Here is a 16,612-nt window from a genome sequence, read left to right as displayed (position 1 = left end):
CAGCGCTGTTGGCTGATTCATGTGAGAAACTGCAGAAGCTGGTGACTGAGTTTGGTAAAGTGTGTGAAAGAAGATAGCCAAGAGTAAATGTGATAAGAGCAAGGTTATTAGGTACAGTAGGGTTGAGGAACAAGTCATGTGGGAGGTAAGTTTGAATGGAGATAAAATGGAGGAAGTTAAGTGTTTTAGATATCTGGGAGTGGATTTGGCAGCGGATGGAACCATGGAAGCGGAAGTGAATCGTAGGGTGGGGGAGGGGGCAAAAATTCTGGGAGGGTTGAAGAATATGTGGAAGTCGAGAACATTATCTCGGAAAGCAAAAATGGGTATGTTTGAAGGAATAGAGGTTCTAACAATGTTGTATGGTTGCGAGGCATGGGCTATGGATAGAGTTGTGTGCAGGAGGGTGGATGTGCTGGAAATATGTTTGAGGACAATGTGTGGTGTGAGGTGGTTTGATCGAGTAAGTAATAATAGGGTAAGAGAGATGTGTGGTAATAAAAAGAGTGTGGTTGAGAGAGCAAAAGAGGGTGTTTTGAAATGGTTTGGTCACATGGAGAGAATGAGTGAGGATAGATTGACCAAGAGGATATATGTGTCAGAGGTGGAGGGAACGAGAAGTGGGAGACGAAATTGGAGGTGGAAAGATGGAGTGAAAAAGATTTTGAGTGATCGGGGCCTGAACATGCAGGAGGGTGAAAGGCATGCAAGGAATTGAGTGAATTGGAACAATGTGGTATACCGGGGTCGACGTGCTGTCAATGGATTGAACCAGGGCCTGTGAAGCGTCTGGGGTAAACCATGGAAAGTTCTGTGGGGCCTGGATGTGGAAAGGGAGCTGTGGTTTCGTTGCGTTATTACATGACAGCTAGAGACTGAGTGTGAATGAATGGGGCCTTTGTTGTCTTTTTTAGCGCTACCTCGCACACATGAGGGGGTTGTTATTTCATGTGTGACGAGGTGGCAATGGGAATGAATAAAGGCAGACAGTATGAATTATGTACTTGTGTATATATGTATATGTCTGTGTGTGTATATATGTATATGTTGAGATGTATAGGTATGTATATTTGCGTGTGTGGACGTGTATGTGGGTGGGTTGGGCCATTCTTTCGTCTGTTTCCTTGCACTACCTCGCTAACGCGGGAGACAGCGACAAAGCAAAATAGATAGAGATAACTTTTTGGTGTGATGAATGTGTGATATATTGTTTAGATAGTGCAGATTCACCAGTTATTTCTGGTGAACTGCTTTACTGACAGTCTTCTTATTACTTTTGATACAATTATAGGTTTTAATATTTTTCATCCTGTGAATGGATGTAAACAGCGATATTAAGTTGTACCATTTATAGTGCATGATTGAGTGTATTTTGATGTCAATGCTAATATTCTGACAGGTTTAGCAGGAGTGCCATGGCAGGGTTTGGTTTAGAAGAAATTGGCATCCCGGGAGGGGTGTATCTCAAGGAGTCGTTAACACATTGTACAGATCCTCTGAAGGCTATAGAAGAATTTCAGGTAAGGGTGATTTCTCACCAGTCAGGATTCTTAAGTTATATGAAAAATGCTCAGTGCTGAGTCATCTTTTCTGATAAGCATTTTGTCTTTCTGTAGTCTCATGCAACTTTTTAAACTTTTGCATACTGTCAGCATTTAACAGTTTCATCATTTTACTTTCCTCATGACCTTGGCATCATCTTCAAACATATTTAGATAGGTATGAGTCCAGTTCTTCTGAAAAGTCATTTATATACTTCAGGAATAGTGGTAGTTCCAGGAACAAGCCCTACAAGACCACAAGTGACCCCCTACCCATTATGAGACAACTCTTCTGACATGCATCCCTTATTCCTACCTTATTGGTATTGGTTGTGGCATTCAGGTGTTAATCAAACTTTCATAATGTTTGCATTAGTGAAATTATGTTTGTCTCCCTCATAATGTGTATTTCAGGTAGAGAATGGAATCCTTCTGCCATCGCTGAGACCTATGTTGCATCTTTTGGATCTACATGGAGTAAAACGACTTGATTTTCATAATTCTATCATGGAGGTGAGAAAAAGGATCACTTTCACCATGGATAGACATTGTGTATTAAAATTCTCATGAGACTAGTGATGCAGTTCTAGACGGGTGTGATGTAATTAGTAATAGCTAGAGATTTATACAGTGAAGTTCCAGTCATCTAGGTCATTTAGAACCAGGTCCCATTCAGTCAAATGAGTTTTCTAGTCTAGTTCATCCTTCGCAATGGGGCTATTACAACCACTTTTAACCTATATATAGAATAGATGAATATGAATACATTATGTAATTTAGGTGGATGTTGATATATATTACAGATTCTCATTTTACAGGAACTCCGAGATAAGTTGATTGCTCAGATTACTGAGCTGGGAAAACGAGAGGGCAGAGACAGAGATCGTAAGCTGAAGGAACTGCTTACTAAAAGTTTCCCTGTGATCAAGATTAAGGCTCTTCGTCCTGTTGTCATGTGCATTTTAAAGCACATGTCCCATGTTGAGGATAAATATCTCAAAATATTGGTAAATTTCATCTCCATTCTCATCATTATGTGCATTAGGATTCTGTACTGATACCTTCTGTGATAAATCACCCTTTTAATTTTTCATGTAGCAGCTTCCAGTGCCCTGAATACTCCTCTCTTGTTAAGATATGATGAAAAAGATAACATCATATTTACTGTATTATTGTTTTAGTTGTTAGGTTCCTGGATGAATAAGATTAGCTTTAGTCAGTTTTGAAGTGATGCCTCACTAATTTTAGATATGCATCCCCCAGGTCCTCCAGTTGTGACACTTCAACTTGTGAATTTTCAGCCATACGACACTGTAGAATTTAATTACAAGAGTGCATTGCATTGATTTACAATACCTGTTTTAACTTGCACAAACTTTGAAAAACTAACATATATCACCTTTATATCTTTATTGTCTAGAGAATTTTTTTATATGATAGTTATTTAATTTTTTTTTTTTTCAATACTTGATTGCTGTTTCCTGCAGTAGCAAGGTAGTGCCAGGAAACAGGAAGAAAGACACATCTGGTCACATACACATGTTTATATGTGTTTTTTCATACATATTCGCCATTTCCCACGTTAGTGAGGCAGCATTAAGAACAGAGGACTGATCCTTAGAGGGAATATCCTCATTTGGCCCCCTTCTCTGTTCCTTTTGGAAAATTAAAAAATGGGAGGGAAGGATTTCAGCCTCCTGCTCCCTCCCCTTTTCAATGCCATCTACGACACACAGGGAATACATGTGAAATATTCTTTTTCCTCTATCCCCAGGGATATATATATATATATATATATATATATATATATATATATATATATATATATATATATATATATATATATATTTTCCCTGGGGATAGGGGAGAAAGAATACTTCCCACGTATTCCCTGCGTGTCGTAGAAGGCGACTAAAAGGGAAGGGAGCGGGGGGCTGGAAATCCTCCCCTCTCGTTTTTTTTTTTCCAAAAGAAGGAACAGAGAAGAGGGCCAGGTGAGGATATTTCCTCAAAGGCCCAGTCCTCTGTTCTTAACGCTACCTCGCTGTCGCGGGAAATGGCGGATAGTATGAAAAAAAAAAAAAAAAAAAAAAAAAAATATATATATATATATATATATATATATATATATATATATATATATATATATATATATATATATATATATATATATATATTTATTTGCTTTGTTGCTGTCTCCCGCGTTAGCGAGGTAGCGCAAGGAAACAGAGGAAAGAATGGCCCAACCCACCCACATACACATATACATACATACACGTCCACGCACGTGAATATACATACCTATACATCTCAATGTACACATATATATACACAGACATATACATATATACACATGTACATAATTCATACTGTCTGCCTTTATTTATTCCCATCGCCACCTCGCCACACATGGAATAACAACCCCCTTCCCCCCTCATGTGTGCGAGGTAGCGCTGGGAAAAGACAACAAAGGCCACATTCGTTCACACTCAGTCTCTAGCTGTCATGTAATGATGCACCGAAACCACAGCTCCCTTTCCACATCCAGGCCCCACAGAACTTTCCATGGTTTACCCCAGACGCTTCACATGCCCTGGTTCGATCCATTGACAGCACATCAACCCCGGTATACCACATCGTTCCAATGCACTCTATTCCTTGCACACCTTTCACCCTCCTGCATGTTCAGGCCCCAATTGCCCAAAATCTTTTTCAATCCATCCTTCCACCTCCAATTTGGTCTCCCACTTCTCCTTTTTCCCTCCACCCCTGACACATATATCCTCTTTGTCAATCTTTCCTCACTCATTCTCTCCATGTGACCAAAGCATTTCAGTACACCCTCTTTTGCTCCTCAGCAAGGCAACACCAAGAAACGGACAAAGAAAGACCCATCCACTCGTATACACACATATATACATACTACTCACTCTCCTGTCCTCCCCTCATGCCACATGCCCCACACCCGTGATAAAAACCTCTGCCACTAGCAGCCCACCTTCAACCCCACACATTCTGAGAACCTTCTCAAAGTATCTCCATCAACCATAATAGATGCCTTCTTCAGATCTACAAACACCACGCAAATCAATCTTTTTTTTTTTTTAGATACTTCTCACACACTCTCCATAGCAAACACCTGCTCTACACATGCACTCTTTCTCTCTCTAACACACACACACACACACACACACACACACACACACACCCACCCACCCACCCACCCACCCACCCACCTCCGAAACCACACCGCCCCTTCCCAATCCAACGCTCGTATATGCCTCCACCCTATCAGTCATTGATAAGATGATGAAGTATATCATCTTGATTCAAGGTATATATGTAATTGTGATGTATATGTTAATGACTTCACTAAAAATTACCATTCAGTTTGTATCCCACCAGCTGGCAAAGTACATTTGTTTGGGTTTACTGCAATGCTGTTGCTTGCTGTATCCATGATAAGAGTAGGATTTTCAAATTGTCTGGGAGGAATGTCAAATCATAGGAATACAGATGACATAGGGGATCACGTAGATAACCCTTTTGCCCTACCCTCTCCCTACAAATAACCAACTGTCCACTCCTTCCCACTCCAGCAACATCAAAGTCCCACAGCATTGTGTTTCAATAAATCATATTTTTTTTAAGCAATTGTTTAGTAATCATCTAAATTGTCATGATTGAGAATGGCACTATATATTGGTGGTAAACTACATTCTTTTGGAAACAGTATAGTCCAACCAGAAGGGGAAAGGTTGTGAGAAGGAATGAAACCCCTTGATAGATGGGTATCAGTCATTCAATTTACAATGGATTTGACTTGTCGTACATGTTCAGGAATGTAACCTTATCATAAGTTGAGGTCTTGGTATATTGGACATTTCTAACCCTTTCCAGATTGTGTTTATTTGATTTTGTATCATATATCTTTCTACTACAATTTGCATACTGTATAGTAACATGTTTCCTTCAGGTGAGAGACCGGGAATTATATGAGGCTTGTGATACTGAGGTGAAACGTCAGATATGGAAGGATTCACAAGCACTGTTTGGGGATGAAGTGTCTCCTCTCTTGACAGGATACATCACAAGTAAAGAAGATACCCTTTTTAATGTAGAAAATCTTAACAACTTGTTTTTCAGTCCATCACCAAAGGTAAGTGTGAAGAACAGCTGGTTGAGCTCCTAGGTTTTGTATGAAATTTATATGAGGAATGACACCTTGCTCTTGCTTTGCACAGGCCCGAATGCATAGTTTCACTCATGCATTTTTTTATTTTTTAACACCAGTTTTAAGATACATTGGGTGAGTTTCTTAAGATACTTTGGGTGAGTTTCACTTGGCTCAAAAAGCACCTACAAAGTTTTTTCAGTGATGAGCCTGGTGAACAAGGGCTTCTTGCTCCCTCTTGAATAATATTCCTTTATAGCCCAAGATATCTAGACCCTGCTTGTGTGGATGATTGTTTGTTAGCCTTAAGGAGAGTGTTAAGAGACACAAGGATTCAACATAATTTTCAGCCATTGTAGATCAGTAGAACACATTGTCATGATGGTTTAGAAATTGAAGATTGTGAAGTGTACATGTAGAGTATTAGAAATGAATAATCTTCACTGTATACTGGAAATTAAGAGAATAATAGATTCAGGAATGAAGTTATAAGGAAGATATTAGATGTGGAGTTGTTAAAGACACATGGATAAAAGCCTGTTAAGGCCTGAGAGTACTATAAAGGGTATGACAAAGTTGAGAATGCTAAAGGAAAATTGTGTTTATGTGGTTGAAGGTGTGGAGGATAGAGGTAGATCAGGAAATTGATGGGCATATTTAATGCATGATCTACAATGCTGGCAATTTCTGAATATGAGGATGGAAATTGAAAGAATGCTGATTTTGTTCAGGAGGCAAATTAAGTTTGAGGATAGAATTATGACTCAAGACATGTCTTGCTTAGTAATGGCTTAGTGTGTAGGAAGAATAATTTTGAGGTACTGTCAGTGTAAAATCCCTATTCAGGTGACTCTTTAGATGTTCTTAAGAATAAGTGAACTGTTAAGCTGTTTGCATTTCATCCACCCCATTATTAATACAGTAGACAAGGAAAGATGAAATGCTTTGACAAAGAAATGGCTCATAAGTAAACATGATGCCTTGAATCAAAAAGGCAGATAGTTGGAAGCTCTTTGAAATCATTTGATAATTATGATAGATGGTATATAATAGAATAAGCTAGTCCTTTACTTGATGTAGCAATAAGAGTGAGGACATGATCATAGATGAGATGAACAATCAAAATTAGTTTATGAATTTTATAAGTTTAGAGATGATGTTATTTATATCATATGAAATGGATGGGATGAGAAAGAGAGAATGAAGAAAGTAATGTTAAAGATTTAATGTGGAAGTGTATAGTGAATGTTTTGACATGTGCTTTTTTTCTTCTGTAGTCACCTTTTGCTCCCTCATCTTCATATACAGCTTGTTGTGTATTTACACTCAAGACATATTCCTACAAACCTAGGAATAACTAGAAAATGCATAAATCAAAATCATTTTTCCCATAAGCATAATGTTACAGATTGAGAATGAATTTTAAGAGGATACTTCTCAGTTATCCTACCCTTAATAAAGTAAATACCTAACCTCCCCTTCTGTTTTTACTTTCCCAAAAGAAGGAACAGAGAAGGGGGCCAAGTGAGGATATTCCCTCTAAGGCTCAATCCTCTGTTCTAATATAGTGTGTACCTGTGCATTAAATCTCTGTGCTGTTGTATTTGAAAAATGCACTGGCATATGACTGTGATTCATATATTACAAATGATCTTTTTTTAGGCCCGTCGTCAAGGTGAGATGGTACAGAAACTTGTACACATGATTGGCAAGAATGTGAAGTTGTATGATATGGTTCTGCAGTTCTTACGAACCCTATTCCTTCGAACACGATTTATCCATTATTGCTCTTTACGTGCAGAGCTGCTCATGGCCTTGCATGACAAAGAAGTTCATGATATTATTGCAGTTGACCCATGCCACAAGTTTACTTGGTGTTTGGATGCTTGTATCAGAGAGGGCAAGGTTGATGCCAAAAGGTAAGATACTGTTATTGTATAGATTAGGTATCACAGTTTATATTGTGCTATGTCCACTAGAGGAGGAAATATATTAGTGCATTTGGGCTAAAGACATCCTGCATAATTACCAGTTAGTTCATCAGTTGGTGTCAGATACCCATCAAAATGCTGCTGTGTGAAAAATATTGCATTTCCCACATTTCTTGAGACATTTGCAGTACCAGTAGTTGATCAGGCATACAAACTTGTTTTCCACAAAGCCTGTTCAAGATTGTTTATTTAATTGTCCTTTATTTTATTTCCATGCTTTCCAAATTCTTGAATTTAACAATTGATTGAATTTAACCTATCCCACTATGAAATCCTATTCAAATCTGAGTTTATAGTGGAAGTTGTGACAAGATGAGATGCAGATTGAGCAAGAGAGCTTGGAATGGATGTGAAGAAAGTGGAGAAATGCATTTTTGAGTTGTCAGCATAAGAGTGCGCCTGGTTATTTGTTGAAGAAAGTCACTGATAAGGAGGAGGAAGAGTACAGGAGACAGGTTAGAACCATAAGGGACTGCTGCAGGTAGGGAATTCGAGAGAGGTTTGAAGATGGATCAGCTTTCATGATAAAAATGAGTAAGGAAAGCCAAAAGAGAGGAGCTTAGAGATAAGACCCCAATGCCATTCTGTCAAAAGCTCTTGATATGTCAAATACTTCAACATATGACTCATCTAAGTCTCTCAGACCAAACATTTATATAATAGGAAAGGATATTCCAAATGAATCATGCCATGCAAAAGCCATACTGATGATCAGAGAGAAAACAGATATGTTTAAGGAAATGGGAGTAAAGGAGGGATTCAGAGAATAGAAATAGAAGACGTAGTGATAAGAAAATGGTTAGAAGGGTTAGAACAGTCAATCCTCTTTGGAATAGACTTTACAAATGCAATTTCCAAAAAAAAGGAAAGGTTTGGTTTTTGAACAGCAGAACAAATGAGCACACACAGGCACAAACTCAAAGGCCTTTCTTAAATCTGGATAGAGAAGTGCTTTATGGAATGTATGGGAAGACATTACACGGAGGATGCATAGGATTAAATAAAGGAGCATTAGGGAGTAAGAGAAAGTTTGAACCATCCAAGGTGGAGTTAGAGGGGGAAAAAAGACTAAAAGAGAGTTTCTTTGACAATGGGAGGGACAACTAATATATTAGTGGGAAAGGAAAAGAATCATAATATGACAGAAGCTGAGTGGCTTTTGGTGATAGACCAGAGACTTATTGTGGATGAAGAGAAGAGGTTTTTGCACTTTGGATATAGAAATACATTGTGTCTGTTAATATACTTGCAGTGATTTCAGATAGGTGAAAATTGTATGAAAGTCAGATGGAGACGTTTTCCAGTTGCAATACGCCAGGTCATTTGTATGCATGGCCTCAGAGCAGGAGTGCTTGAACCAAATGGATGTGCTGGAAATGAGATGTTTGAGGACAATGTGTGGTGTGAGGTGGTTTGATCGAGTGAGTAACGTAAGGGTAAGAGAGATGTGTGGAAATAAAAAGAGCGTGGTTGAGAGAGCAGAAGAGGGTGTTTTGAAGTGGTTTGGGCACATGGAGAGAATGAGTGAGGAAAGATTGACCAAGAGGATATATGTGTCGGAGGTGGAGGGAACGAGGAGAAGAGGGAGACCAAATTGGAGGTGGAAAGATGGAGCGAAAAAGATTTTGTGTGATCGGGGCCTGAACATGCAGGAGGGTGAAAGGAGGGCAAGGAATAGAGTGAATTGGAGCGATGTGGTATACCGGGGTTGACGTGCTGTCAGTGGATTGAATCAAGGCATGTGAAGCGTCTGGGGTAAACCATGGAAAGCTGTGTAGGTGTGTATATTTGCGTGTGTGGACGTATGTATATACATGTGTATGGGGGGGGGGGTTGGGCCATTTCTTTCGTCTGTTTCCTTGCGCCACCTCGCAAACGCGGGAGACAGCGACAAAGTATAATAAAAACAAAAATAAAAATAAATGAAGTGATTGTTTTGAAGTGTATAAAAAATTAACTTGAAGGGTGATGTGAATCTTAAGTGGAAAAATTAAGGGGTAAAAGAGAAGCAGTTATTGGTAAGAAGTTTATTGGGGAAAAAAATGATATAATAATAAGCACAGGAAGATAGTTTGTAGAAACATATTAAGTAACCAACTCAGGGATTATTGATTAGGCTGGAGATGGTGACTTAGCCTTCTTCAATGCCAAGCAGTCAGTATAAAGAAAGCATAACCAAAGCTTTAGGAATAGTTTAATGGGTTTACCTGAAGGCAGAAATGAGGAAGAAGATATGCTGTGTGTGAAAGATTCTTCAAGTGCTGTAGTGGGAAGAAACAGAGTAAATACAGTAATTCTGTTTTATGAAATTGAGCATCAAAAAGAGGTGGGAAGGTAAATACAGTATGAATGAGAGGACCAGCCAAGGTGTGCTGAAATGATTCTGAAATATGGAAAGGATGATTGAAAAAAAGAGTGAATGAGATATTATGTGTGTCAAGCAAAAGGAGTACCTGCAGTGAAAGTTTGCCATGTTAGTTGGGTTAGTTAAAGTACAGCATTTTTCTTGACTGCCTCTCCTTTTCCTATCTTTGTTTGACTTTCCTCTCTGTTTTTTATTGCAATTTTTTTGGCAGTCACTCCTTTGGCATAACTATCTGTGTCTTTTTATTCTTACCACACTGATCTCAATTTCAGATCTCTTCCTCTATCACAAACAGCCTCAAAAGGACCAAACAGTCTGTTGCTGTTTGAATTATGTTTTATTTTAGGATTATCTTATATTGGCTTCAGCGATAAGTCTGATCTGCTGAAAGTTTTCTTAATCACTGTGTAAATTTTTTAAATCACCAGGTAGTGCATTAAATAGCTGTAACTCCCTTGTTAGGCAGTCTTGTATCTTTACCTGAAACCTTTTTGGTATGTTTCATGATATTTCTCCAGAATTTGATTCTATATTTTCCCATTTCAGGAATCAAACGGGAAAATACAGAATCATAGATTCTGGAGTAATATCATGAAACATACCAAAAAGGTTTTAGATAAAGATACTAGACTGCCTAGCAAGGGAGTTAGAGCTTTTGCTTTTGATAGGCAAATTTGGGAATATACCATTAATGGGAATGATATGGACATAGTTTAGGAAATCTTCCATAAAACTTTCAAAGTAATGGAGGGATTATATGTCTCGGTGTGTATTAGATCATTTTTTTTCCTAAACGAAGCTGAAATGGTGGAATGATTACATAAGTGCCAGTTACACGTGTAAGGCAGTAGTCATATCACATACGAAACTCAGAGATGAATAACCAATATGACAGAATGAATTATTTTTAAATCTGAATGGAAAAACTAGTAGCACTATATGTCAAAGCAAATGACATTGCTACATATATTGCTGATAATAGTAAAAGAAGGGAAATCCTAAGGAGTTTTATGGTTAAGTTAGAAGCAAGATAGTTAATTGGTCCATTGATTATATGGAAAATGGTAACTTAGTTCAAGACAAGGAAGCCATGCCAAAGACTTAGAATGTTTTTTGTATCTGTATTTACATTTGAAGACAGTTCATGTCTCAAATTGTTCCATTGTGAAGAGAGAAAAATGTTTTGCAGCAAAATGGGGTTGTAATGGTAGAAATAATAATAATGAGGACACACTACATTTGTATTTCCTTAATTTTTTGAACAAATGTTTTGTTTTACTTTCATGTTGCACTTCTCAACCTTTTGGCATTTTTCAGGTCCCGGGAGCTTCAGGGATTTTTGGACAGCATTAGACGTGGTCAGGAGCAAGTTTTAGGAGATCTGTCAATGATTTTATGTGATCCTTATGCAATCAATTTCTTGGCCAATTCTGTAATTCGCCTATTACAACACCTTATGAATAATGAGTACATGCCAAGGGTAAGTATTGTCTGGGGTTTGCTGAATTCTAGATGAATTACTGCAGTATTCAAGCCTCTTTACCATTCTTTTATCTGTTGTTTGTGTGGCCTACATAACGTAGCAAACACTCGCAGATCAGTTTGTCCATCATAGTCCATCCATCATCTATCAGACCATTGTCTATATGTCCATTCATCATCTGTTTGTCATCTGTCCATCATCAGGAATTACACTTTAACCTTCAGTCTATCTTTGGCCTCAAACTAAAAATACAGAATCAAATACACACACAGCTTTTTGCATTTATTTTGAATATATGAAGAACACGGGTACCTATTTTATCGACTAACCCCTAGGGATGGACGAACAGCTGGGTTTACTATGGACCAACTGCCATAACCAAGATGCAAACCTGTGTGCTCGACCCTGGACGGCCCATGAATGGGTCATGGTCTGGAAAGCTAACAGTACACCAAAGAACCGAATGAAATTTTATTCTAGGTCAGATTTTATGCCATTTCTGAATAGCTCATCCTGGAACTTAGCATGCTACATAACTTAAATAGAATAACTTTAACCATAAAACTTAATATAATGTGGTTGTTTCCCAGCATCTAAAGAAGTGATTGGTATAAGACCCATGACTTGTCTATTATTTCAGTGCTACTTGGAAAAATTTTTTATGTGGAGCTTGATCTGGTTCATTGTTGGAAAATATCCACCTCTAACCGTTGAGCTTTATTTGATTTTTTACTATCAAAAAATGGATTAGCTTGGAACTTAACCTGTAGAATTTAACTTCAAGACTCGTCTACCTTTGGCTATGAAACAATTTATCATTGTTTCTAAACATGAAAAGAATTGAATGACATAACTTGTCTCATAACTTGAAGACAAAAGTAACATGTAATACAAATGTTTTTGAGTTTTTCTAAAGAATATTTCCACCCATTATTATTTCACTCCTAGTATCAAAGCTGTCTCATAACTTGAAGACAGAAAGAAACCCATTTAACCATGGAACATAATACAGTATTTCTGCCCTTTCATATTTCACTCTTGGTATCTATGCTCTGATACAAGCAACACAAGTGTTCCTTTTACTTCACAGTATTAAGATTTTTTCTTTTTTTTGACTCCAGTCATGGACAAAAGTCCATGCCAAGGCTGGTCCATAATTGACATATAGAGAGAATTATGAAATGGAAAAAGAAAAGACAAGGGAAGATATTTACTAATTTTGGAGGAAGCAAAAAACCTGTCTTTTGAAATGGGCCAGGTCATAGTTATTGGGAAAGACATGTGAAGGTAGAGAAATAATTTGGAAAACAGATATATTTGTATTTGGCATTTATAGATCTAGAGAAAGCATATGATTTGGTTGATGGAGATGCTTTGTGGAAGGTCTTAAGAATGTATGGTGTAGGAGGTAAGCTCCTAGAAGCAGTGAGAAGTTTCTATGAAGGGTGTAAGGCATGTGTACAAGTAGGAAGAGAGGAGAGTGAATGGTTCCCAGTGAAGGTTGGTCTGTGGCAGGGTTGTGTAATGTTGCAAGAGTTTTGGAAGAGGGGCATCTATGCAGTCCATTGGGGATGAGAGGGCCTGGTAAGTGAGTCAGTTGTTGTTCACCAATGATACAGTACTGGTGGCTAATTCGAGTGAGAAACTGCAGAAGTTGGTGACTGAATTTGGAAAAGTGTGTGAAAGGAGATAGTTGAGAGTAAATGTGAATAAAAGAAAGGTTATTAGGTTCAGCAGGTTTGAGGGCCAGGTTAGTTGGGATGTAAGTTTGAATAAAGAAAAATTGGAGGAAGTGAAGTGTTTTAGATATCTGGGAATGGACTTGGCAGCCAATTAAAATATGGAAGCAAAATTGAGTCATTGGGTAGGGGAGGGGGTTAAGGTTCTGGGAGTGATAAAGAATGTGTGGAAAGAGATGTGTGGTAATAAAGTATGGTTGAGAGAGCAGAAAAGGGTGCGTTAAAAATGGTTTGGACATATAGAGAGAATGAATGAGGAAAGGTTGACAAAGAGGATATATATGTGTCAGAGGTGGAGGGAACAAGAAGCAGGAGACCAGATTAAAGGTAGAAGGTTGGAATAACTATTCTAAAGCATTCATTTACTTCAATTTCTTTTGTATCAGAAGATAAGAAATCATATCAATTGTCATAAAAGTATTGGTTTCAGTTGTATCACAGTTGGTAATCTAGACATTGATCATTTTCAGGAGAATCCTGTCTTGGTATTGATGTTATTGATCATTTTCAGGAGAATCCTGTCTTGGTATTGATGTTGAGGATGTTGGCATTAGGACTGCACAGCTGGGATATGATCGAGAGTCAGGTAGGACAGTTTTTGATGTTGGTGAAGAGGGATGTTAAGAACTTAGGGCAACAAATAATGTGAAAAATTTTTTAAATAGCTTTTTAGTATTTAGTTTTAAGACTTTTCAACATTTGATAAACTACTACAAATTTTGTCATGCATGTTTTCATTGTCACATTTATCTGGTACCTGGTATGGTGATTAGTGGTGAACTTAAGTAGCTTTTGACAAATTGAATAGCTAGATACCATGAGTACTGACTATACACAAGAAGAGATTTCTTATTTGTTCCTAGGTAGTGTACACTCCAAAAAGTAATAAAATGTTTGATGAATTGAAAAAAGAAAAAAAGAAGTGCTCAGTGTAATGATGCAGGCTATTTATGCTGGCTAATGATATGAATTAGGCTGATGATTGGCCTTTATGTGCTCATACAATAATGTATTTAGGCCTTATAGTATTTGTCTTTGATGCAAGGATATTCGTTTTTCTCTTATGATTAGAAATTATATTTTATTTATTATTATTATTATTATTATTATTATTATTATTTTTATTATACATGATCACCATTTCCTGCATCAGTGAGGTCGGGCCAGGAAACAAAGAATAGTCCATCCACTCGTATACACATATATATACATGAATGTCCATACAAGCACATATACATATCAACATATACACATATACATACATATATATACACATGCACAGACATATACATATAAACACATGTATGTATTCATACTTGCTTGCCTTCATGCATTCCTGATGCTTCCCCACCCCACAGGAAACAGCATCATCACCTCCTGCTTCAGTGTGGTAATGCCAGGAAAACAAGACAAAAAAAAGCCTCTATTCACTCAGTCTCTAGCTGTCATGTGTAATGCACCAAAACCACAGCTCCCTGTCCACATTCAGACTCTACAGACCTTTCCATGGTTTACCCTAGATGTTCAACAAGCCCTGGTTCAGTCCATTGACAGCATATTGACCCTGGTATACCACATTGTTCCAATTCACTCTATTCCTTGCACACCTCTCACCCTCTTGTATGTTCAGGCCCTGATCACTCAAAATCTTTTTCACTCCATCCATCCACCTCCAGTTTGGTCTCCCACTTCTTGTTCCTTCCATCTCTGACACATGTATCCTCTTTGTCAATCTTTCTTCACTCATTCTCTCCATATGTTCAAACCATTTCAACACACCCTCTTCTGCTCTCTCAACCACACTCTTTTTATTTCCACACATCTCTTACCCTTTCATTACTTACTCAATCAAACCATCTCGCACCACATATCGTCCTCAAACATTTCATTTCCATCACATCCACCCTCCTCTGTACAACCCTATCCTTAGCCCATGCTTTGCAACCATATAACATTGTTGAAACTACTATTCCTTCAAACATAATCATTTTTGCTCTCCAAGATAACATTCTCTCCCTCTTCACATCCTTCATCGCTCCCAGAACCCTCCCCACCCTGTGACTCTCTTCCACTGCTATGGTTCCATTCGCTGCTAAGTCCACTCCCCGATATCTAAAACGCTTCACTTCCTCCAGTTTTTCTCCATTCCAACTTACATCCCAATTAGCATGTCCCTCCACTCTACTAAACCTAATACCCTTGCTCTTATTCACATTTACTCAGCTGGAATATCTATTTTTCTCCACTTAGGCTGGGGATAGGATGTTTGAATGCATGCATGGAACAAGGATGAGAAAGGAGAGAGGTGATATATTTGAAGAAATGAACCTAGATTTTCTGGCTCTGACCCAGTTAGCTATCTTTTCTCTCTGCCTCGCCTACACATGGACTGCTGGCATTGTCCACAAGCATACAATCTCTACTTGTCACACATAACACTTGACGGCATTTAACTCACTCATTCTTCGTGACTGTAATTTCCTGCATTGAGTAGAATGCACTGGCCCTGTATTTTGGCAAATTGATAGGAGCAATAGATAGAAGTAGTAGGTAGCAATATTAGGAAGGAGCATTAGGTAGAAGTAGTCGATAAGAATATTAGACAGGAGCAATAGGTATTAGCAGGTTGGAACATGAGGTAGGCACTTTTAGAATTAGTCAGTAGGAACAATAGGTTGGAGCCTCTGGAAACACTGTGCTAGAGTTACCCTCTGCCAGTGGCCTGTTAAAATGGGGCACTGAAAGCTAAGGAGCAGCTCTGGAGTTCACGAGTTATGGAGACTCGTTTGTCATGGCTATCTCCAAGGGAGTTCCCAGAGGAAATGGGTATTAGAGATATTTATAGATATAGGTATATGGGAGAGTGGTGATTATAAGGGTGATGGTATGCACAGAGCATCAGACTGGGGAGGAGTAGTGAGGTAAAATATATGTGAACCTGGTGTTTGTTTAGAAAAATTTGTGCAAGTACATGGAGAAAGAAAGGGATATGTATGTGGCACATTTGGCCCAAAAGGTGTATGATAGAGTTGATGGAGATGCCATATGGAGGGTGCTATGAATATATGATGTGAGAGGAAAGTCCTAAGATTCAGTGTGTAGTGTACATTGGCAGAGTGAACCATGTGTGTCTGTAGGAAGGGACAAAGATGAGTAATGCTAGGTGAAAATGGGTGTATGATGCTGTCATGGCCATATGATTTGTTCAGGGACAAGGAGGTGAGCAAGGTAAGTGTGAATATGGGTGTGTTGCTGCCATTGCCATATAATTTGTTCAGGGACAGGGTTATTAGGTAAGTAAATGTGTTGGCTTTAGAGA

At 38.2% G+C, this 16,612-nt stretch overlaps 1 protein-coding gene across 6 annotated transcripts in view; it reads left to right on the top strand.

Annotated features, from left to right (window-relative positions):
- Window positions 1-16,612, top strand: part of NELF-B (negative elongation factor B) — an 88,987-nt gene that overhangs the window by 60,584 nt on the left and 11,791 nt on the right. For all 6 annotated transcript variants that reach the window (XM_071690734.1, XM_071690732.1, XM_071690730.1 and 3 more), the window contains 7 exons: window positions 1,400-1,520; window positions 1,956-2,054; window positions 2,360-2,548; window positions 5,518-5,700; window positions 7,378-7,634; window positions 11,389-11,551; window positions 13,805-13,879. In XM_071690734.1, coding sequence (XP_071546835.1) covers window positions 1,416-1,520; window positions 1,956-2,054; window positions 2,360-2,548; window positions 5,518-5,700; window positions 7,378-7,634; window positions 11,389-11,551; window positions 13,805-13,879 — 1,071 coding nt within the window. In that variant the 5' untranslated portion in view covers window positions 1,400-1,415. The remainder of the gene's footprint in view (window positions 1-1,399; window positions 1,521-1,955; window positions 2,055-2,359; window positions 2,549-5,517; window positions 5,701-7,377; window positions 7,635-11,388; window positions 11,552-13,804; window positions 13,880-16,612) is intronic.

The sequence above is a fragment of the Panulirus ornatus genome, chromosome 48 (assembly GCF_036320965.1).
Source record: "Panulirus ornatus isolate Po-2019 chromosome 48, ASM3632096v1, whole genome shotgun sequence".
NCBI classification, from domain to species: Eukaryota; Metazoa; Arthropoda; class Malacostraca; order Decapoda; family Palinuridae; genus Panulirus; species Panulirus ornatus.
This window is presented reverse-complemented; position numbering and strand designations above follow the sequence as displayed.